Source organism: Oncorhynchus kisutch, unplaced genomic scaffold (assembly GCF_002021735.2).
Source record: "Oncorhynchus kisutch isolate 150728-3 unplaced genomic scaffold, Okis_V2 Okis03b-Okis08b_hom, whole genome shotgun sequence".
NCBI lineage: Eukaryota > Metazoa > Chordata > Actinopteri > Salmoniformes > Salmonidae > Oncorhynchus > Oncorhynchus kisutch.
Window position 1 is genome coordinate 20158779 of NW_022261980.1, and position 22828 is coordinate 20181606.

General features: G+C 47.8%; 1 protein-coding gene across 2 annotated transcripts in view; it reads right to left on the reverse strand.

Moving 5' to 3' along the window:
* LOC116359544 (NT-3 growth factor receptor) overlaps nt 1-22828 on the reverse strand; it is a 120767-nt gene that overhangs the window by 2674 nt on the left and 95265 nt on the right. Inside the window, exons 13-16 of one of the 2 annotated variants that reach the window (XM_031812304.1) lie at nt 20611-20741; nt 16602-16810; nt 16031-16274; nt 4015-4173 (exon numbers count right to left, since the gene is read on the reverse strand). In XM_031812304.1, coding sequence (XP_031668164.1) covers nt 4015-4173; nt 16031-16274; nt 16602-16810; nt 20611-20741 — 743 coding nt within the window. Of the gene's footprint in view, nt 1-3599; nt 4174-16030; nt 16275-16601; nt 16811-20610; nt 20742-22828 lie in introns of those variants that run through there. The other variant, XM_031812303.1, reaches the window with a different exon arrangement.

The window sequence follows — 22828 nt, forward strand, 5'->3', positions numbered from 1 at the left end:
GGGTAGTTGAGAACACCTTTATTTAACCAGGTAGGCTAGTTGAGAACACCTTTATTTAACCAGGTAGGCTAGTTGAGAACACCTTTATTTAACCAGGTAGGCTAGTTGAGAACACCTTTATTTAACCAGGTAGGGTAGTTGAGAACACCTTTATTTAACCAGGTAGGCTAGTTGAGAACACCTTTATTTAACCAGGTAGGCTAGTTGAGAACACCTTTATTTAACCAGGTAGGCTAGTTGAGAACACCTTTATTTAACCAGGTACGCTAGTTGAGAACACCTTTATTTAACCAGGTAGGCTAGTTGAGAACACCTTTATTTAACCAGGTAGGCTAGTTGAGAACACCTTTATTTAACCAGGTAGGCTAGTTGAGAACACCTTTATTTAACCAGGTAGGCTAGTTGAGAACACCTTTATTTAACCAGGTAGGCTAGTTGAGAACACCTTTATTTAACCAGGTAGGGTAGTTGAGAACACCTTTATTTAACCAGGTAGGCTAGTTGAGAACACCTTTATTTAACCAGGTAGGGTAGTTGAGAACACCTTTATTTAACCAGGTAGGCTAGTTGAGAACACCTTTATTTAACCAGGTAGGGTAGTTGAGAACACCTTTATTTAACCAGGTAGGCTAGTTGAGAACACCTTTATTTAACCAGGTAGGCTAGTTGAGAACACCTTTATTTAACCAGGTAGGCTAGTTGAGAACACCTTTATTTAACCAGGTAGGCTAGTTGAGAACACCTTTATTTAACCAGGTAGGCTAGTTGAGAACACCTTTATTTAACCAGGTAGGCTAGTTGAGAACACCTTTATTTAACCAGGTAGGCTGGTTGAGAACACCTTTATTTAACCAGGTAGGCTAGTTGAGAACACCTTCATTTAACCAGGTAGGCTAGTTGAGAACACCTTTATTTAACCAGGTAGGCTAGTTGAGAACACCTTTATTTAACCAGGTAGGCTAGTTGAGAACACCTTTATTTAACCAGGTAGGCTAGTTGAGAACAAGTTCTCATTTGCAACTGCGACCTGGCCAAGATAAAGCATAGCAGTGTGAGCATACAACAAAGAGTTACACATGGAGTAAACAATTAACAAGTCAATAACACAGTAGAAAACAAAGGGGGGGTCTATATACAATGTGTGCAAAAGGCATGAGGAGGTAGGCAAATAATTAAAATTTTGCAGATTAACACTGGAGTGATGAATGATCAGATGGTCATGTACAGGTAGAGATATTGGTGTGCAGAAGAGCAGAAAAGTAAATAAATAAAAACAGTATGGGGCTGAGGTAGGTGAAAAGGGTGGGCTATTTACCAATAGACTATGTACAGCTGCAGCGATCGGTTAGCTGCTCAGATAGCTGATGTTTGAAGTTGGTGAGGGAGATAAAAGTCTCCAACTTCAGCGATTTTTGCAATTCGTTCCAGTCACAGGCAGCAGAGTACTGGAACGAAAGGCGGCCAAATGAGGTGTTGGCTTTAGGGATGATCAGTGAGATACACCTGCTGGAGCGCGTGCTACGGATGGGTGTTGCCATCGTGACCAGTGAGCTGAGATAAGGCGGAGCTTTACCTAGCATAGACTTGTAGATGACCTGGAGCCAGTGGGTCTGGCGACGAATATGTAGCGAGGGCCAGCCGACTAGAGCATACAAGTCGCAGTGGTGGGTGGTATAAGGTGCTTTAGTGACAAAACGGATGGCACTGTGATAGACTGCATCCAGTTTGCTGAGTAGAGTGTTGGAAGCCATTTTGTAGATGACATCGCCGAAGTCGAGGATCGGTAGGATAGTCAGTTTTACTAGGGTAAGCTTGGCGGCGTGAGTGAAGGAGGCTTTGTTGCGGAATAGAAAGCCGAATCTTGATTTGATTTTCGATTGAAGATGTTTGATATGAGTCTGGAAGGAGAGTTTGCAGTCTAGCCAGACACCTAGGTACTTATAGACGTCCACATATTCTAGGTCGGAACCATCCAGGGTGGTGATGCTAGTCGGGCATGCAGGTGCAGGCAGCGACCGGTTGAAAAGCATGCATTTGGTTTTACTAGCGTTTAAGAGCAGTTGGAGGCCACGGAAGGAGTGTTGTATGGCATTGAAGCTTGTTTGGAGGTTAGATAGCACAGTGTCCAAAGACGGGCCGAAAGTATATAGAATGGTGTCGTCTGCGTAGAGGTGGATCAGGGAATCGCCCGCAGCAAGAGCAACATCATTGATATACACAGAGAAAAGAGTCGGCCCGAGAATTGAACCCTGTGGCACCCCCATAGAGACTGCCAGAGGACCGGACAGCATGCCCTCCGATTTGACACACTGAACTCTGTCTGCAAAGTAATTGGTGAACCAGGCAAGGCAGTCATCCGAAAAACCGAGGCTACTGAGTCTGCCGATAAGAATATGGTGATTGACAGAGTCGAAAGCCTTGGCAAGGTCGATGAAGACGGCTGCACAGTACTGTCTTTTATCGATGGCGGTTATGATATCGTTTAGTACCTTGAGTGTGGCTGAGGTGCACCCATGACCGGCTCGGAAACCAGATTGCACAGCGGAGAAGGTACGGTGGGATTCGAGATGGTCAGTGACCTGTTTGTTGACTTGGCTTTCGAAGACCTTAGATAGGCAGGGCAGGATGGATATAGGTCTGTAACAGTTTGGGTCCAGGGTGTCTCCCCCTTTGAAGAGGGGGATGACTGCGGCAGCTTTCCAATCCTTGGGGATCTCAGACGAGATGAAAGAGAGGTTGAACAGGCTGGTAATAGGGGTTGCGACAATGGTGGCAGATAGTTTCAGAAATAGAGGGTCCAGATTGTCAAGCCCAGCTGATTTGTACGGGTCCAGGTTTTGCAGCTCTTTCAGAACATCTGCTATCTGGATTTGGGTAAAGGAGAACCTGGAGAGGCTTGGGCGAGGAGCTGCGGGGGGGGCGGAGCTGTTGGCCGAGGTTGAAGTAGCCAGGCGGAAGGCATGGCCAGCCGTTGAGAAATGCTTATTGAAGTTTTCGATAATCATGGATTTATCAGTGGTGACCGTGTTACCTAGCCTCAGTGCAGTGGGCAGCTGGGAGGAGGTGCTCTTGTTCTCCATGGACTTGGGACACAGTGTCCCAGAACTTTTTGGAGTTGGAGCTACAGGATGCAAACTTCTGCCTGAAGAAGCTGGCCTTAGCTTTCCTGACTGACTGCGTGTATTGGTTCCGGACTTCCCTGAACAGTTGCATATCACGGGGACTATTCGATGCTATTGCAGTCCGCCACAGGATGTTTTTGTGCTGGTCGAGGGCAGTCAGGTCTGGGGTGAACCAAGGGCTGTATCTGTTCTTAGTTCTGCATTTTTTGAACGGAGCATGCTTATCTAAAATGGTGAGGAAGTTACTTTTAAAGAATGACCAGGCATCCTCAACTGACGGGATGAGGTCAATGTCCTTCCAGGATACCCGGGCCAGGTCGATTAGAAAGGCCTGCTCACAGAAGTGTTTTAGGGAGCGTTTGACAGTGATGAGGGGTGGTCGTTTGACTGCGGCTCCGTAGCGGATACAGGCAATGAGGCAGTGATCGCTGAGATCCTGGTTGAAGACAGCGGAGGTGTATTTGGAGGGCCAGTTGGTCAGGATGACGTCTATGAGGGTGCCCTTGTTTACAGAGAATGTAAGAATGTCTTATATAGACACTAGGGGTGCTCTTAAATGTGTTATATAGACACTAGGGGTGCTCCTAGGGGTGCTCCTAAATGTGTTATATAGACACTAGGGGTGCTCTTAAATGTGTTATATAGACACTAGGGGTGCTCCTAGGGGTGCTCCTAAATGTGTTATATAGACACTAGGGGTGCTCTTAAATGTGTTATATAATCACTAGGGGTGCTCCTAGGGGTGCTCCTAAATGTGTTATATAGTCACTACTCTTGTCTTCAGACCACCAATACAAATGTGATTTGAAATGGCGTCCTATTGCCTAAATAGTCCACTACTCTTGACCAGAGCCCTATGGGACGCAGGCAAGGTGTTGGTGGTCCAGTATACCTCGTTGTTGGCCAGCTGAAACCACGGCTGCTTCCCGTAGGTGAAGATCTCCCAGAGGATGACTCCAAAGCTCCAAACGTCACTTTCTGTTGTGAACTTTCTGTACATGATGCTCTCAGGGGGCATCCAGCGGATCGGCAACATGGTGTGACCTCCGACCTGAAACATGTTAACAGGACTATATTAGTACAGCGTTGTGTGACCTCCGACCTGAAACAGGTTAACAGGACTATATTAGTATAGCGCTGTGTGACCTCTGACCTGAAACAGGTTAACAGGACTATATTAGTACAGCGAGGTGTAACCTCCGACCTGAAACAGGTTAACAGGACTATTTTAGAACAGCGTTGTGTGACCTCCGATCTGAAACAGGTTAACAGGACTATATTAGAACAGCGTTGTGTGACCTCCGACCTGAAACAGGTTAACAGGACTATATTAGTACAGGGCTGTGTGACCTGATACAGATTAACAGCTAATCACGGTCCTGACAGCATCAACAAGACTGATGTTACTGTTGTAATCACGGTCCTGACAGCATCAACAAGACTGATGTTACTGTTGTAATCATGGACAGCATCAACAAGACTGATGTTACTGTTGTAATCATGGACAGCATCAACAAGACTGATGTTACTGTTGTAATCATGGACAGCATCAACAAGACTGATGTTGCTGTTGTAATCATGGACAGCATCAACAAGACTGATGTTACTGTTGTAATCATGGACAGCATCAACAAGACTGATGTTGCTGTTGTAATCATGGACAGCATCAACAAGACTGATGTTACTGTTGTAATCATGGACAGCATCAACAAGACTGATGTTACTGTTGTAATCATGGACAGCATCAACAAGACTGATGTTACTGTTGTAATCACGGTCCTGACAGCATCAACAAGACTGATGTTACTGTTGTAATCACGGTCCTGACAGCATCAACAAGACTGATGTTACTGTTGTAATCACGGTCCTGACAGCATCAACAAGACTGATGTTACTGTTGTAATCACGGTCCTGACAGCATCAACAAGACTGATGTTACTTTTGTAATCATGGACAGCATCAACAAGACTGATGTTACTGTTGTAATCATGGACAGCATCAACAAGACTGATGTTACTGTTGTAATCATGGACAGCATCAACAAGACTGATGTTACTGTTGTAATCATGGACAGCATCAACAAGACTGATGTTACTGTTATAATATGGATATGGTTTAAAGTAGTGCACTATGTAGGAAATAGGGTTCCATTTGTCATGTACAACTCATGACTACCTGTTAGCTCTGGGCCATAGACCTCATGGCTACCTGTTAGCTCTGGGCCATAGACCTCATGGCTACCTGTTTAGCTCTGGGCCATAGACCTCATGGCTACCTGTTAGCTCTGGGCCATAGACCTCATGGCTACCTGTTAGCTCTGAGCCATAGACCTCGTAAGGGCCTGATAACCATCTACACCTCATGGCTACCTGTTAGCTCTGGGCCATAGACCTCGTAAGGGCCTGATAACCATCTACACCTCATGGCTACCTGTTAGCTCTGGGCCATAGACCTCGTAAGGGCCTGATAACCATCTACACCTCATGGCTACCTGTTAGCTCTGGGCCATAGACCTCGTAAGGGCCTGATAAACATCTAGACTGTCCCCAGGCCTGATAACCATCTACACCTCATGGCTACCTGTTAGCTCTGGGCCATAGACCTCATAAGGGCATGATAAACATCTAGACCTCATGGCTACCTGTTAGCTCTGGGCCATAGACCTCGTAAGGGCCTGGTAAACATCTAGACTCTCCCCAGGCCTGATAACCATCTACACCTCATGGCTACCTGTTAGCTCTGGGCCATAGACCTCATAAGGGCCTGATAAACATCTAGACTGTCCCCAGGCCTGATAACCATCTACACCTCATGGCTACCTGTTAGCTCTGGGCCATAGACCTCGTAAGGGCCTGAAAACCATCTACACCTCATGGCTACCTGTTAGCTCTGGGCCATAGACCTCGTAAGGGCCTGGTAAACATCTAGACTCTCCCCAGGCCTGATAACCATCTACACCTCATGGCTACCTGTTAGCTCTGGGCCATAGACCTCATAAGGGCCTGATAAACATCTAGACTCTCCCCAGGCCTGATAACCATCTAGACTCTCCCCAGGACCGATAACCATCTAGACTCTCCCCAGGCCTGATAACCATCTAGATAACCATCATGTTATCTGGTATGAACTAGTTGTGATGATAACTCACTGTTATCTGTTATTAACTAGTTGTCTGGTATGAACTAGTTGTGATGATAACTCACTGTTATCTGTTATTAACTAGTTGTCTGGTATTAACTAGTTGTGATGATAACTCACTGTTATCTGATATTAATACTTGATGGAGTACCACGACCAGCACAATACTGGATGGAGTACCACGGCCAACACAATACTGGATGGAATACCAGGACCAACACAAAACTGGATGGCGTACCAGGACCAACACAATACTGGATGGAGTACCACGACCAACACAATACTGGATGGAGTACCACAACCAACACTATACTGGATGGAGTACCACGACCAACACAATACTGGATGGAGTACCACGACCAGCACAATGCTGGATGGAGAACCAGGACCAACACAATACTGGAGGGAGTACAACGACCAGCAAAATACTGGATGGAGTACCACGACCAACACAATACTGGATGGAGTACCAGGACCAACCAAATACTGGATGGAGTACCACGACCAACAAAGTACTGGATGGAGAACCAGGACCAACACAATACTGGATAGAGTACCACGACCAACACAATACTGGATGGAGTACGACGACCAACACAATACTGGATAGAGTACCACGACCAACACAATACTGGATGGAGTACGACGACCAACGTAATACTGGATGGAGTACCACGACCAACAAAGTACTGGATGGAGTACCACGACCAACACAATACTGGATGGACTACCACGAACAGCACAACACTGGATGGAGTACCACGACCAACGTAATACTGGATGGAGTACCACGATCAGCACAATACTGGATGGAGTACCACGACCAACACAATACTGGATGGACTACCACGACCAACACAATACTGGGTGGAGTACCACGACCAACACAATACTGGATGGAGTACCACGACCAACACAATACTGGATGGAGTACCAAGACCAACACAATACTGGGTGGAGTACCAGGACCAGCACAACACTGGATGGAGTACCACAACCAACACAATACTGGATGGAGTACCATGACCAACACAACACTGGATGGAGTACCATGACCAGCACAATACTGGATGGAGTACCACAACCAACACAATACTGGATGGAGTACCAAGACCAACACAATACTGGATGGAGTACCACGACCAACACAATACTGGATGGAGTACCAAGACCAACACAATACTGGGTGGAGTACCAGGACCAGCACAACACTGAATGGAGTACCACAACCAACACAATACTGGATGGAGTACCATGACCAACACAACACTGGATGGAGTACCATGACCAGCACAATACTGGATGGAGTACCACAACCAACACAACACTGGATGGAGTACCAGGACCAACACAACACTGGATGGAGTACCATGACCAGCACTACACTAGCATTAACATCTGCTAACCATGTGTATGTGACAAATAAAATTTGATTTGATTTGATTTGACAATACTGGATGGAGTACCACGAACAGCACAATGCTGGATGGAGAACCAGGACCAACAGACCAACACAATACTGGGTGGAGTACCAGGACCAGCACAACACTGGATGGAGTACCACAACCAACACAATACTGGATGGAGTACCATGACCAACACAACACTGGATGGAGTACCATGACCAGCACAATACTGGATGGAGTACCACGACCAACACAACACTGGATGGAGTACCATGACCAGCACTACACTAACATTAACATCTGCTAACCATGTGTATGTGACAAATACAATTTGATTTGATTTGATTTGACAATACTGGATGGAGTACCACGACCAGCACAATGCTGGATGGAGAACCAGGACCAACACAATACTGGAGGGAGTACAACGACCAGCAAAATACTGGATGGAGTACCACGACCAACACAATACTGGATGGAGTACCACGACCAACACAATACTGGATGGACTACCACACACTGGCTGTGTGTTCCTCCCTCATGATCAGCCTCCTCTCTGCTCCTTTCTGTCTGATTGGCAGAGATATTATCTGGCCATGTAACACAATGCCAGCCCTGGCATCTCACAGTCCCTATCAGCCTGCCTGACTGGCAACAACACAGAGGCATGCTCTTCAGCCCTGTGGAGATATCAGCCTGTCCTGGTTTCCACTACAGAGGCATGCTCTTCAGTCCTGTGGAGATATCAGCCTGTCCTGGTTTCAACTACCGAGGCATGCTCTTCAGCCCTGTGGAGATATCAGCCTGTCCTGGTTTCAACTACAGAGGCATGCCCTTCAGCCCTGTGGAGATATCAGCCTGTCCTGGTTTTAACTACAGAGGCATGCTCTTCAGCCCTGTGGAGATATCAGCCTGTCCTGGTTTCCACTACAGAGGCATGCTCTTCAGCCCTGTGGAGATATCAGCCTGTCCTGGTTTCAACTACCGAGGCATGCTCTTCAGCCCTGTGGAGATATCAGCCTGTCCTGGTTTCAACTACAGAGGCATGCCCTTCAGCCCTGTGGAGATATCATCCTGTCCTGGTTTTAACTACAGAGGCATGCTCTTCAGCCCTGTGGAGATATCAGCCTGTCCTGGTATCAACTACAGAGGCATGCTCTTCAGCCCTGTGGAGATATCAGCCTGTCCTGGTTTCAATTATAGAGGCATGCTCTTCAGCCCTGTGGAGATATCCGCCTGTCCTAGTTTCAACTACAGAGGCAGGCTCTTCAGCCCTGTGGAGATATCAGCCTGTCCTGGTTTCAACTACAGAGGCATGCTCTTCAGCCCTGTGGATATATCAGCCTGTCCTGGTTTCAACTACAGAGGCATGCTCTTCAGCCCTGTGGAGATATCAACCTGTCCTGGTTTCAACTACAGAGGCATGCCCTTCAGCCCTGTGGAGATATCAGCCTGTCCTGGTTTTAACTACAGAGGCATGCTCTTCAGCCCTGTGGAGATATCAGCCTGTCCTGGTTTCAATTATAGAGGCATGCTCTTCAGCCCTGTGGAGATATCAGCCTGTCCTGGTTTCAACTACAGAGGCATGCTCTTCAGCCCTGTGGGGATATCAGCCTGTCCTGGTTTCAACTACAGAGGCATGCTCTTCAGCCCTGTGGAGATATCAGCCTGTCCTGGTTTTAACTACAGAGGCATGCTCTTCAGCCCTGTGGAGATATCAGCCTGTCCTGGTTTCAATTATAGAGGCATGCTCTTCAGCCCTGTGGAGATATCAGCCTGTCCTGGTTTCAACTACAGAGGCATGCTCTTCAGCCCTGTGGGGATATCAGCCTGTCCTGGTTTCAACTACAGAGGCATGCTCTTCAGCCCTGTGGAGATATCAGCCTGTCCTGGTTTCAACTACAGAGGCATGCTCTTCAGCCCTGTGGAGATATCAGCCTGTCCTGGTTTTAACTACAGAGGCATGCTCTTCAGCCCTGTGGAGATATCAACCTGTCCTGGTTTCAACAATAGAGGCATGCTCTCAGCCCTGTAGAGATATCATCCTGTCCTGGTTTCAACTACAGAGACATGCCCTTCAGCCCTGTGGAGATATCAGCCTGTCCTGGTTTTAACTACAGAGACATGCTCTTCAGCCCTGTGGAGATATCAGCCTGTCCTGGTTTCAATTATAGAGGCATGCTCTTCAGCCCTGTGGAGATATCAGCCTGTCCTGGTTTTAACTACAGAGGGATGCTCTTCAGCCCTGTGGAGATATCAGCCTGTCCTGGTTTCCACTACAGAGGCATGCTCTTCAGCCCTGTGGAGATATCAGCCTGTCCTGGTTTCAACTACCGAGGCATGCTCTTCAGCCCTGTGGAGATATCAGCCTGTCCTGGTTTCAACTACAGAGGCATGCCCTTCAGCCCTGTGGAGATATCATCCTGTCCTGGTTTTAACTACAGAGGCATGCTCTTCAGCCCTGTGGAGATATCAGCCTGTCCTGGTATCAACTACAGAGGCATGCTCTTCAGCCCTGTGGAGATATCAGCCTGTCCTGGTTTCAATTATAGAGGCATGCTCTTCAGCCCTGTGGAGATATCCGCCTGTCCTAGTTTCAACTACAGAGGCAGGCTCTTCAGCCCTGTGGAGATATCAGCCTGTCCTGGTTTCAACTACAGAGGCATGCTCTTCAGCCCTGTGGATATATCAGCCTGTCCTGGTTTCAACTACAGAGGCATGCTCTTCAGCCCTGTGGAGATATCAACCTGTCCTGGTTTCAACTACAGAGGCATGCCCTTCAGCCCTGTGGAGATATCAGCCTGTCCTGGTTTTAACTACAGAGGCATGCTCTTCAGCCCTGTGGAGATATCAGCCTGTCCTGGTTTCAATTATAGAGGCATGCTCTTCAGCCCTGTGGAGATATCAGCCTGTCCTGGTTTCAACTACAGAGGCATGCTCTTCAGCCCTGTGGAGATATCAACCTGTCCTGGTTTCAACTACAGAGGCATGCCCTTCAGCCCTGTGGAGATATCAGCCTGTCCTGGTTTTAACTACAGAGGCATGCTCTTCAGCCCTGTGGAGATATCAGCCTGTCCTGGTTTCAATTATAGAGGCATGCTCTTCAGCCCTGTGGAGATATCAGCCTGTCCTGGTTTCAACTACAGAGGCATGCTCTTCAGCCCTGTGGGGATATCAGCCTGTCCTGGTTTCAACTACAGAGGCATGCCCTTCAGCCCTGTGGAGATATCAGCCTGTCCTGGTTTTAACTACAGAGGCATGCTCTTCAGCCCTGTGGAGATATCAGCCTGTCCTGGTTTCAATTATAGAGGCATGCTCTTCAGCCCTGTGGAGATATCAGCCTGTCCTGGTTTCAACTACAGAGGCATGCTCTTCAGCCCTGTGGAGATATCAACCTGTCCTGGTTTCAACTACAGAGGCATGCCCTTCAGCCCTGTGGAGATATCAGCCTGTCCTGGTTTTAACTACAGAGGCATGCTCTTCAGCCCTGTGGAGATATCAGCCTGTCCTGGTTTCAATTATAGAGGCATGCTCTTCAGCCCTGTGGAGATATCAGCCTGTCCTGGTTTCAACTACAGAGGCATGCTCTTCAGCCCTGTGGGGATATCAGCCTGTCCTGGTTTCAACTACAGAGGCATGCTCTTCAGCCCTGTGGAGATATCAGCCTGTCCTGGTTTTAACTACAGAGGCATGCTCTTCAGCCCTGTGGAGATATCAGCCTGTCCTGGTTTCAATTATAGAGGCATGCTCTTCAGCCCTGTGGAGATATCAGCCTGTCCTGGTTTCAACTATAGAGGCATGCTCTTCAGCCCTGTGGGGATATCAGCCTGTCCTGGTTTCAACTACAGAGGCATGCTCTTCAGCCCTGTGGAGATATCAGCCTGTCCTGGTTTCAACTACAGAGGCATGCTCTTCAGCCCTGTGGAGATATCAGCCTGTCCTGGTTTTAACTACAGAGGCATGCTCTTCAGCCCTGTGGAGATATCAACCTGTCCTGGTTTCAACAATAGAGGCATGCTCTCAGCCCTGTAGAGATATCATCCTGTCCTGGTTTCAACTACAGAGACATGCCCTTCAGCCCTGTGGAGATATCAGCCTGTCCTGGTTTTAACTACAGAGACATGCTCTTCAGCCCTGTGGAGATATCAGCCTGTCCTGGTTTCAATTATAGAGGCATGCTCTTCAGCCCTGTGGAGATATCAGCCTGTCCTGGTTTTAACTACAGAGACATGCTCTTCAGCCCTGTGGAGATATCAGCCTGTCCTGGTTTCAATTATAGAGGCATGCTCTTCAGCCCTGTGGAGATATCAGCCTGTCCTGGTTTCAATTATAGAGGCATGCTCTTCAGCCCTGTGGAGATATCAGCGTGTCCTGGTATCAACTACAGAGGCATGTTCTTCAGCCCTGTGGAGATATCAGCCTGTCCTGGTTTCAACTACAGAGGCATGCTCTTCAGCCCTGTGGAGATATCCGCCTGTCCTAGTTTCAACTACAGAGGCAGGCTCTTCAGCCCTGTGAAGATATCAGCCTGTCCTGGTTTCAACTACAGAGGCATGCTCTTCAGCCCTGTGGATATATCAGCCTGTCCTGGTTTCAACTACAGAGGCATGCTCTTCAGCCCTGTGGAGATATCAACCTGTCCTGGTTTCAACTACAGAGGCATGCCCTTCAGCCCTGTGGAGATATCAGCCTGTCCTGGTTTTAACTACAGAGGCATGCTCTTCAGCCCTGTGGAGATATCAGCCTGTCCTGGTTTCAATTATAGAGGCATGCTCTTCAGCCCTGTGGAGATATCAGCCTGTCCTGGTATCAACTACAGAGGCATGCTCTTCAGCCCTGTGGAGATATCAGCCTGTCCTGGTTTCAACTACAGAGGCATGCTCTTCAGCCCTGTGGAGATATCAGCCTGTCCTGGTTTCAACTACAGAGGCATGCTCTTCAGCCCTGTGGCGATATCAGCCTGTCCTGGTTTCAACTACAGAGGCATGCTCTTCAACCCTGTGGAGATATCCGCCTGTCCTGGTTTCAACTACAGAGCCATGCTCTTCAGCCCTGTGGAGATATCAGCCTGTCCTGGTTTCAACTACAGAGGCTAAGTACTTTTGTTCTTCTCTGTCTGGTCGGGCACTGATGATGGGCGATTAGTCCTGGCTCGTAGCCAGCCTTCCAATTCAACTCAATGTTTTTTGATGGGATTGAGGTCAGGGGCTCTGTGCAGGACGGTCAAGTTCTTCCACACCGATCTCAAAAAACCTTGGACCTCGCTTTGTGCACAGGGGCATTGTCATGCATAAACAGGAAAGGGCCTTCCCCAAACTGTTACCACAAAGTTGGAAGCACAGAACCATCATCTAGCCACTCCTCAGCACTGTCAATTGTGGGACCTTATATAGACAGGTTTGTGCCTTTCCAAATCATGTCCAATCAATTAAATGTACCACAGGTGGACTCCAATCAAATTGTTAGAAACATCTCAAGGATGATCAATGGAAACAGGATGCACCTGAGCTCTGAGGGTCTGAATACTTGTGTAAATAAGGTATTTCTGTTTTTTATTTATAATACATTACAACATTTCTAACAACTTGTTTTCACCTTTTCATTAAGTGGTATTGTGATGTCATTAAGGGGAATTGTGATGTCATTAAGGGGAATTGTGATGTCATTAAGGGGAATTGTAATGTCATTAAGGGGAATTGTGATGTCATTAAGGGGAATTGTAATGTCATTAAGGGGAATTGTAATGTCATTAAGGGGAATTGTGATGTCATTAAGGGGAATTGTAATGTCATTAAGGGGAATTGTAATGTCATTACGGGGAATTGTGATGCCATTAAGGGGAATTGTGATGCCATTAAGGGAATTGTGATGCCATTAAGGGGAATTGTGATGCCATGACGGGGAATTGTGATGCCATGACGGGGAATTGTGATGCCATTATGGGGAATTGTGATGCCATTAAGGGGAATTGTGATGCCATTAAGGGGAATTGTGATGTCATTACGGGGAATTGTGATGCCATGACGGGGAATTGTGATGCCATTAAGGGGAATTGTGATGCCATTAAGGGGAATTGTGATGCCATTAAGGGGAATTGTGATGTCATTACGGGGAATTGTGATGTCATTACGGGGAATTGTGATGCCATTAAGGGGAATTGTGATGCCATTAAGGGGAATTGTGATGCCATTAAGGGGAATTGTAATGTCATTAAGGGGAATTGTGATGTCATTATGGGGATATGCAATGTCATTAAGGGGAATTGTGATGCCATTAAGGGGAATTGTGATGCCATTAAGGGGAATTGTGATGCCATTAAGGGGAATTGTGATGCCATTAAGGGGAATTGTGATGCCATTAAGGGGAATTGTGATGCCATTAAGGGAATTGTGATGCCATTAAGGGGAATTGTGATGCCATTACGGGGAATTGTGATGCCATTACGGGGAATTGTGATGCCATTAAGGGGAATTGTGATGCCATTAAGGGGAATTGTGATGTCATTACGGGGAATTATGATGTCATTACGGGGAATTGTGATGTCATTATGGGGAATTGTGATGCCATTAAGGGGAATTGTGATGCCATTAAGGGGAATTGTGATGCCATTAAGGGGAATTGTTATGCCATTATGGGGAATTGTAATGTCATTACGGGGAATTGTGATGTCATTACGGGGAATTGTGATGTCATTATGGGGAATTGTGATGCCATTAAGGGGAATTGTGATGTCATTACGGGGAATTGTGATGGCATTACGGGGAATTGTCATGTCATTACGGGGAATTGTGATGCCATTAAGGGGAATTGTGATGCCATTACGGGGAATTGTGATGCCGTTAAGGGGAATTGTGATGCCATTAAGGGGAATTGTGATGTCATTACGGGGAATTGTGATGGCATTACGGGGAATTGTCATGTCATTACGGGGAATTGTGATGCCATTAAGGGGAATTGTGATGTCGTTAAGGGGAATTGTGATGTCATTAAGGGGAATTGTGATGTCGTTAAGGGGAATTGTGATTGTAAAAAAATACATTTCAGATGTCTCTCTCACACGTTCATTACGTGAGGTTGTTGGGAAGAACAGAAATTCACCAGATTGTAACAATAACATGTTGACAGGTTGACATGAGGCAGCTTCCTCCACAGACGCCACTGGTTACTTCAAGAGGGGCACTATACCCCCTCGTGGACTGCCCCACTGTGGTTACTTCAAGAGGGGCACTACACCCCCTCGTGGACTGCCCCACTGTGGTTACTTCAAGAGGGGCACTATACCCCCTCGTGGACTGCCCCACTGTGTTTACTTTAAGAGGGGCACTACGCCCCCTCATGGACTGCCCTACTGTGGTTACTTCAAGAGGGGCACTACACCCCCTCGTGGACTGCCCCACTGTGGTTACTTCAAGAGGGGCACTACACCCCCTCGTGGACTGCCCCACTGTGGTTACTTCAAGAGGGGCACTACACCCCCTCGTGGACTGCCCTACTGTGTTTACTTATCATATAAGGAAATGTTTTTCTCTAGATTAAAAACTTATTAGGGATAGGGTGCAGTATTTTCACGTCCGGATGAAAAGCGTGCCCAAAGTAAACTGCCTGCTACTCAGGCCCAGATGCTAGGATATGCATATCATTATTAGATGTGGATAGAAAACACTCTGACATTTCTAAAACTGTTAGAATAATGTCTGTGAGTATAACAGAACTGAGTTGGCAGGCGGAACCCCGAGCACAATCCAACCCGGGATTTTTTTTTTGGGTCAATCTGTTTTGCATTAGATTTCTATGGTAAGCCCTATTTAATAGGAATCTGCTTGTAGTCCCTATAGCTTCCACTAGATGTCAACAGTCTTTAGAAATTGGTTGATGTTGATGATGATGATTCACCTGCTCTTCCATGTGTCACTCCAGGTGGACTCAAATCTTTTGGTGCGAGCGACCTGGAACGTACTTCACTTTCTTTTCACTTTCTTTTCATTATTTCTGACTTTTATGTCGTGCCTGGCTGGTTGAAATATGATTTTCATGTGTTTGTATGCGGGGTGCTGTCCTCAGATAATCGCATGGTCTGCTTTCGCCGTAGAGCCTTTTTGAAATCTGACACTGCGGCTGGATGAACAAGAAGTTCAGCTGTATTTTGATGCATAACACTTGTATGTTAAATGAATTCTTATTACGAGTATTTCTGTTTTTGAATTTGGTGCGCTGCAATTTCACTGGATGTTGTCAAATCAATCCCGTTACCGAGATTCGAGCGGGACGGGATCACTAAGAAGTTAAAGGAAATGGCACAGGGGTTCATAAATTATCAAATCTCTCAGTACAAATGCTATAGTCCATCCATACATGAGTCCTTACCCTGTAGTAGTCTGTGCTGTAGATGTCTCTGGACATCCCGAAGTCTCCTATCTTCACCAACAGCCCGTTGCCCACTAGACAGTTCCTGGTGGCCAGGTCTCTGTGGACAAAGTGCTGGGAGGCCAGGTACACAATGCCGGCTGAGATCTGGGTAGCGATGTGTAACATCTGGGACAGACCCAGCTCTCCGTCAGTTTGAACGGGATGGCCATCCACAAGGATCATAGCATCTGGACCATGGACTCTGGAGAGAGAGAAACATAAACCTTCATCTATACAGTATGTAGAGGCTGGCCATCTGGACCATGGACTCTGGAGAAAGAGATACGAAACAGAACAGAGGAGTAGTAGAGACAGAGGAGTTTGATCTCTTACATTAGCTTGATAACTGTGGACATTTTTGCTTTCTTTTTGTTCTAAATAGAGACGGCATGTTGGATTGTGTAAAAATGCAGGAAATTTGCTTTAGATTCCCCCAAAATATTCCAGACCTCCCGTCAGGTTATGTCCCCCCCCACTTCTAAAACCAAAGAGGCGTCCCTGTGTACCAGCATTGTTCCTATACCACTACCTGAGGAACTTGTTGAGGTCCCCATGCTTCATGTACTCAAACACCATGATGAGGGGATCTCCATCCACACAGACCCCATAGAACTTAACAATGTGGTCGTGCTGGAGGTTGGTGAGCAGCTCAGCTTCTCTCTGGAAGTCTTTTCTGGCTGACAGGTTGGGGTCCTTCAGGCTCTGGGAACCAAAGGGACACGCTGTTGGTTTCAGTGTCTGTGGATGAGAGAGAAGTACTGTTGGTTTACAGACGGAACTACAGCATATAGACAACAGACAGGTTGGGGTCCTTCAGGCTCTGGGAACCAAAGGGACATGCTGTTGGTTTCAGTGTCTGTGGATGAGATGGAGAAGTACTGTTGGTTTACAGACGGAACTACAGCATATAGACAACAGACAGGTTGGGGTCCTTCAGGCTCTGGGAACCAAAGGGACACGCTGTTGGTTTCAGTGTCTGTGGATGAGATGGAGAAGTACTGTGGGTTTACAGACGGAACTACAGCATATAGATAACAGACAGGTTGGGGTCCTTCAGGCTCTGGGAACCAAAGGGACACGCTGTTGGTTTCAGGGTCTGTGGATGAGATGGAGAAGTACTGTTGTTTTACTGCTGGTACTACTGTAGTAGTAAACACATCGATATCAGACATCTTATAGACAACAGACAGGGTGAGGTCCTTCAGGGTCTGGGTAGAAGAGAGATGTACTGTTGGTATTCTGCTGGATGATGTCTGTAAATTACCAGTAGGTCTTCAGTTATACAAACCTAAAAAACACCTCATCACTCAGTAACATCCCCTCATCACTCAGTAACATCACATCCCCTCATCACTCAGTAACATCCCCTCATCACTCAGTAACATCCCCTCATCACTCAGTAACATCCCCTCATCACTCAGTAACATCCCCTCATCACTCAGTAACATCCCCTCATCACTCAGTAACATCACATCCCCTCATCACTCGTAACATCCCCTCATCACTCAGTAACATCCCCTCATCACTCAGTAACATCCCCTCATCACTCAGTAACACCAGACAGCATGGTCACAGTGTTCTGGTGACTGTCTGGACCAGTAATACCAGACGGGATGGTCACAGTGTTCTGGTGACTCCTCTAAACAAACTGTCTGGACCAGTAATACCAGACAGCAGGGTCACAGTGTTCTGGTGACTGTCTGGACCAGTAATACCAGACAGCATGGTCACAGTGTTCTGGTGACTGTCTGGACCAGTAATACCAGACAGCATGGTCACAGTGTTCTGGTGACTGTCTGGACCAGTAATACCAGACAGCACGGTCACAGTGTTCTGGTGACTCCTCTAAAGAAACTGTCTGGACCCAGAGGAGAAACATTTACTGAGAATGCATCCACAATGGCGTCCTAATCCCTTTATAGTGGACAATTTTTTCCCAGAGCCCCTATGGACCTTGGTCAAATGTAGTGCACTACATAGGGAATAGGATGCAAATGTAGTGCACTACACAGGGAATAGGATGCAAATGTAGTGCACTATACAGGGAATAGAATGCAAATGTAGTGCACTACACAGGGAATAGGATGCCATTGAGGATACAGTCTCAGTAAATGTTTCTCCTCTGGGCGTCAGTCCAACAGAATAACTACGAGTGCTTAGACACGATAATAACAGGAAGAGAACTGCAGGGTTTCAGTTGGTTGACATAAAGTGATATTCTGTTTTATATTCTATTCCAACGGAGATGGAAGAAGATAAGTGTTTGAACACAAACAGACACCGTTCCTTTCCCACCACAACAGACACCGTTCCTTTCCCACCACACAACAGACACCGTTCCTTTCCCACCACACAACAGACACCGTTCCTTTCCCACCACACAACAGACACCGTTCCTTTCCCACCACACAACAGACACCGTTCCTTTCCCACCACACAACAGACACCGTTCCTTTCCCACCAGACAACAGACACCGTTCCTATCCCACCACACAACAGACACCGTTCCTTTCCCACCACACAACAGACACCTTTCCTTTCACACAACAGACACCATTCCTTTCACACAACAGACACCTTTCCTTTCCCACCACACAACAAACACCTTTCCTTTCCCACCACACAACAGACACCGTTCCTTTCCCACCCCACAACAGACACCGTTCCTATCCCACCACACAACAGACACCGTTCCTTTCCCACCACACAACAGACACCTTTCTTTCACACAACAGACACCATTCCTTTCACACAACAGACACCTTTCCTTTCCCACCACACAACAAACACCTTTCCTTTCACACAACAGACACCATTCCTTTCCCACAACAGACACAGTTCCTTTCCCACCCCACAACAGACACCGTTCCTTTCCCACAACACAACAGACACCGTTCCTTTCCCACAACACAACAGACACCATTCCTTTCCCACAACAGACACCGTTCCTTTCCCACAACACAACAGACACCATTCCTTTCCCACAACAGACACCGTTCCTTTCCCACCACACAACAGACACCGTTCCTTTCCCACCACACAACAGACACCGTTCCTTTCCCACAACACAACAGACACCGTTCCTTTCCCACAACACAACAGACCTCATTCCTTTCCCACAACAGACACTGTTCCTTTCCCACCCCACAACAGACACCGTTCCTTTCCCACCACACAACAGACACCGTTCCTTTCCCACAACAGACACTTTTCCTTTCCCACCACACAACAGACACCATTCCTTTCCCACCACACAACAGACACCGTTCCTTTCCCACCACACAACAGACACCATTCCTTTCCCACCACACAACAGACACCGTTCCTTTCCCACCACACAACAGACACCGTTCCTTTCCCACCACACAACAGACACAGTTCCTTTCCCACCACACAACAGACACCGTTCCTTTCCCACCACACAACAGACACCGTTCCTTTCCCACCACACAACAGACACCGTTCCTTTCCCACCACACAACAGACACCGTTCCTTTCCCACCACACAACAGACACCTTTCCTTTCCCACCACACAACAGACACCGTTCCTTTCCCACCACACAACAGACACCTTTCCTTTCACACAACAGACACCATTCCTTTCCCACAACAGACACCTTTCCTTTCCCACCACACAACAGACACCATTCCTTTCCCACCACACAACAGACACCTTTCCTTTCCCACCACACAACAGACACCTTTCCTTTCCCACCACACAACAGACACCGTTCCTTTCCCACCACACAACAGACACTATTCCTTTCACACAACAGACACCATTCCTTTCCTACAACAGACACTGTTCCTTTCCCACCACACAACAGACACCATTCCTTTCCCACCACACAACAGACACATTTCCTTTCCCACCACACAACAGACACCGTTCCTTTCCCACCACACAACAGACACCGTTCCTTTCCCACCACACAACAGACACCATTCCTTTCCCACAACAAGCACCATTCCTTTCCCACCACTGAGATGAGAACCATTTACAACAGACAGTACTGTGTCTGTTTGGGGGATCCCTCCTAATGAGAACCATTTACCACAGACAGTACTGTGTCTGTTTGGGGGATCCCACCTAATGAGAACCATTTACCACAGACAGCTGTAACAGTAGTGTGTCTGCTTGGGGGATCCCACCTAATGAGAACCATTTACCACAGACAGTACTGTGTCTGTTTGGGGGATCCCACCTAATGAGAACCATTTACCACAGACAGTACTGTGTCTGTTTGGGGGATCCCACCTAATGAGAACCATTTACCACAGACAGCTGTAACAGTAGTGTGTCTGCTTGGGGGATCCCACCTAATGAGAACCATTTACCACAGACAGTACTGTGTCTGTTTGGGGGATCCCACCTAATGAGAACCATTTACCACAGACAGTACTGTGTCTGTTTGGGGGATCCCACCTAATGAGAACCATTTACCACAGACAGTACTGTGTCTGTTTGGGGGATCCCTCCTAATGAGAACCATTTACCACAGACAGTACTGTGTCTGTTTGGTGGATCCCTCCTTACCTTGACAGCCACCAGCATGGTATCCTTGGTGGGAATCAGGTTGTAGCACTCAGCCAGGAAGACCTTCCCGAACGCCCCCTCTCCCAGCTCCCTCTTCAGGAGGATGTCCCTGCGCTTAATGTGCTGTATGTCTGGGGACAAACACACAGACAGAGTGAGTCTGGAGGGGACAAACACACACAGACAGAGTGAGTCTGGAGGGAGGGGGGACAAACACACAGACAGAGTGAGTCTGGAAGGGACAAACACACACAGACAGAGTGAGTCTGGAGGTAGGGGGGGGGACAAACACACAGACAGAGTGAGTCTGGAGGGGTCAAACACACACAGACAGAGTGAGTCTGGAGGGGACAAACACACACAGACAGAGTGAGTCTGGAGGTAGGGGGGGGGACAAACACACACAGACAGAGTGAGTCTGGAGGGGACAAACACACACAGACAGAGTGAGTCTGGAGGGGGGGGGGGACAAACACACACAGACAGAGTGAGTCTGGAGGGGGGGACAAACACACACAGACAGAGTGAGTCTGGAGGGGACAAACACACACAGACAGAGTGAGTCTGGAGGGGACAAACACACACACACAGACAGAGTGAGTCCGGAGGGGGGGGGGGACAAACACACACAGCCAGAGTGAGTCTGGAGGGGGGGGGGGGACAAACACACACAGACAGACTGAGTCTGGAGGGGACAAACACACACAGACAGAGTGAGTCTGGAGGTAGGGGGGACAAACACACACAGACAGAGTGAGTCTGGAGGGAGGGGGGGGGGGACAATCACACACAGACAGAGTGAGTCTGGAGGGGGGGACAAACACACACAGACAGAGTGAGTCTGGAGGGAGGGGGGACAAACACACACAGACAGAGTGAGTCTGGAGGGAGGGGGGACAAACACACACAGACAGAGTGAGTCTGGAGGGGGGGGGGGGTCAAACACACACAGACAGAGTGAGTCTGGAGGGGACAAACACACACGGACAGAGTGAGTCTGGAGGGGGGGGGACAAACACACACAGACAGAGTGAGTCTGGAGGGGACAAACACACACAGACAGAGTGAGTCAGGAGGGGGGGGGACAAACACACACAGACAGAGTGAGTCTGGAGGGGGGGGGGGTCAAACACACAGACAGAGTGAGTCTGGAGGGGGGGGGACAAACACACACAGACAGAGTGAGTCTGGAGGGGACAAACACACACAGACAGAGTGAGTCTGGAGGGGACAAAGAGTGGTGGTGCTGTCTGATATAGGGTGGTGCTGTCTGATATAGAGTGGTGCTGTCTGATATAGAGTGGTGCTGTCTGATACAGAGTGGTGATGCTGTCTGATAGAGTGGTGGTGCTGTCTGATAGAGTGGTGGTGCTGTCTGATATATAGAGGTGGTGCTGTCTGATATAGAGTGGTGGTGCTGTCTGATATAGAGTGGTGGTGCTGTCTGATATAGAGTGGTGCTGTCTGATATAGAGTGGTGGTGCTGTCTGATATAGAGTGGTGGTGCTGTCTGATATAGAGTGGTGCTGTCTGATATAGAGTGGTGCTGTCTGATATAGAGTGGTGCTGTCTGATACAGAGTGGTGATGCTGTCTGATAGAGTGGTGGTGCTGTCTGATATAGAGGTGGTGCTGTCTGATATATAGTGGTGGTGCTGTCTGATATAGAGTGGTGGTGCTGTCTGATATAGAGTGGTGGAGCTGTCTGATATAGAGTGGTGGTGCTGTCTGATATAGAGTGGTGGAGCTGTCTGATATAGAGTGGTGGTGGTGTCTGATATAGAGTGGTGGAGCTGTCTGATATAGAGTGGTGGTGCTGTCTGATATAGAGTGGTGGTGCTGTCTGATATAGAGTGGTGGTGCTGTCTGATATAGAGTGGTGCTGTCTGATATAGAGTTGTGGTGCTGTCTGATATAGAGTGGTGGTGCTGTCTGATATAGAGTGGTGGTGCTGTCTGATATAGAGTGGTGGTGCTGTCTGATATAGAGTGGTGGTGTCTGATATAGAGTTGTGGTGGTGTCTGATATAGAGTGGTGGAGCTATCTGATATAGAGTGGTGGTGCTGTCTGATATAGAGTGGTGGAGCTGTCTGATATAGAGTGGTGGTGGTGTCTGATATAGAGTGGTGGAGCTGTCTGATATAGAGTGGTGGTGCTGTCTGATATAGAGTGGTGGTGCTGTCTGATATAGAGTGGTGGTGCTGTCTGATATAGAGTGG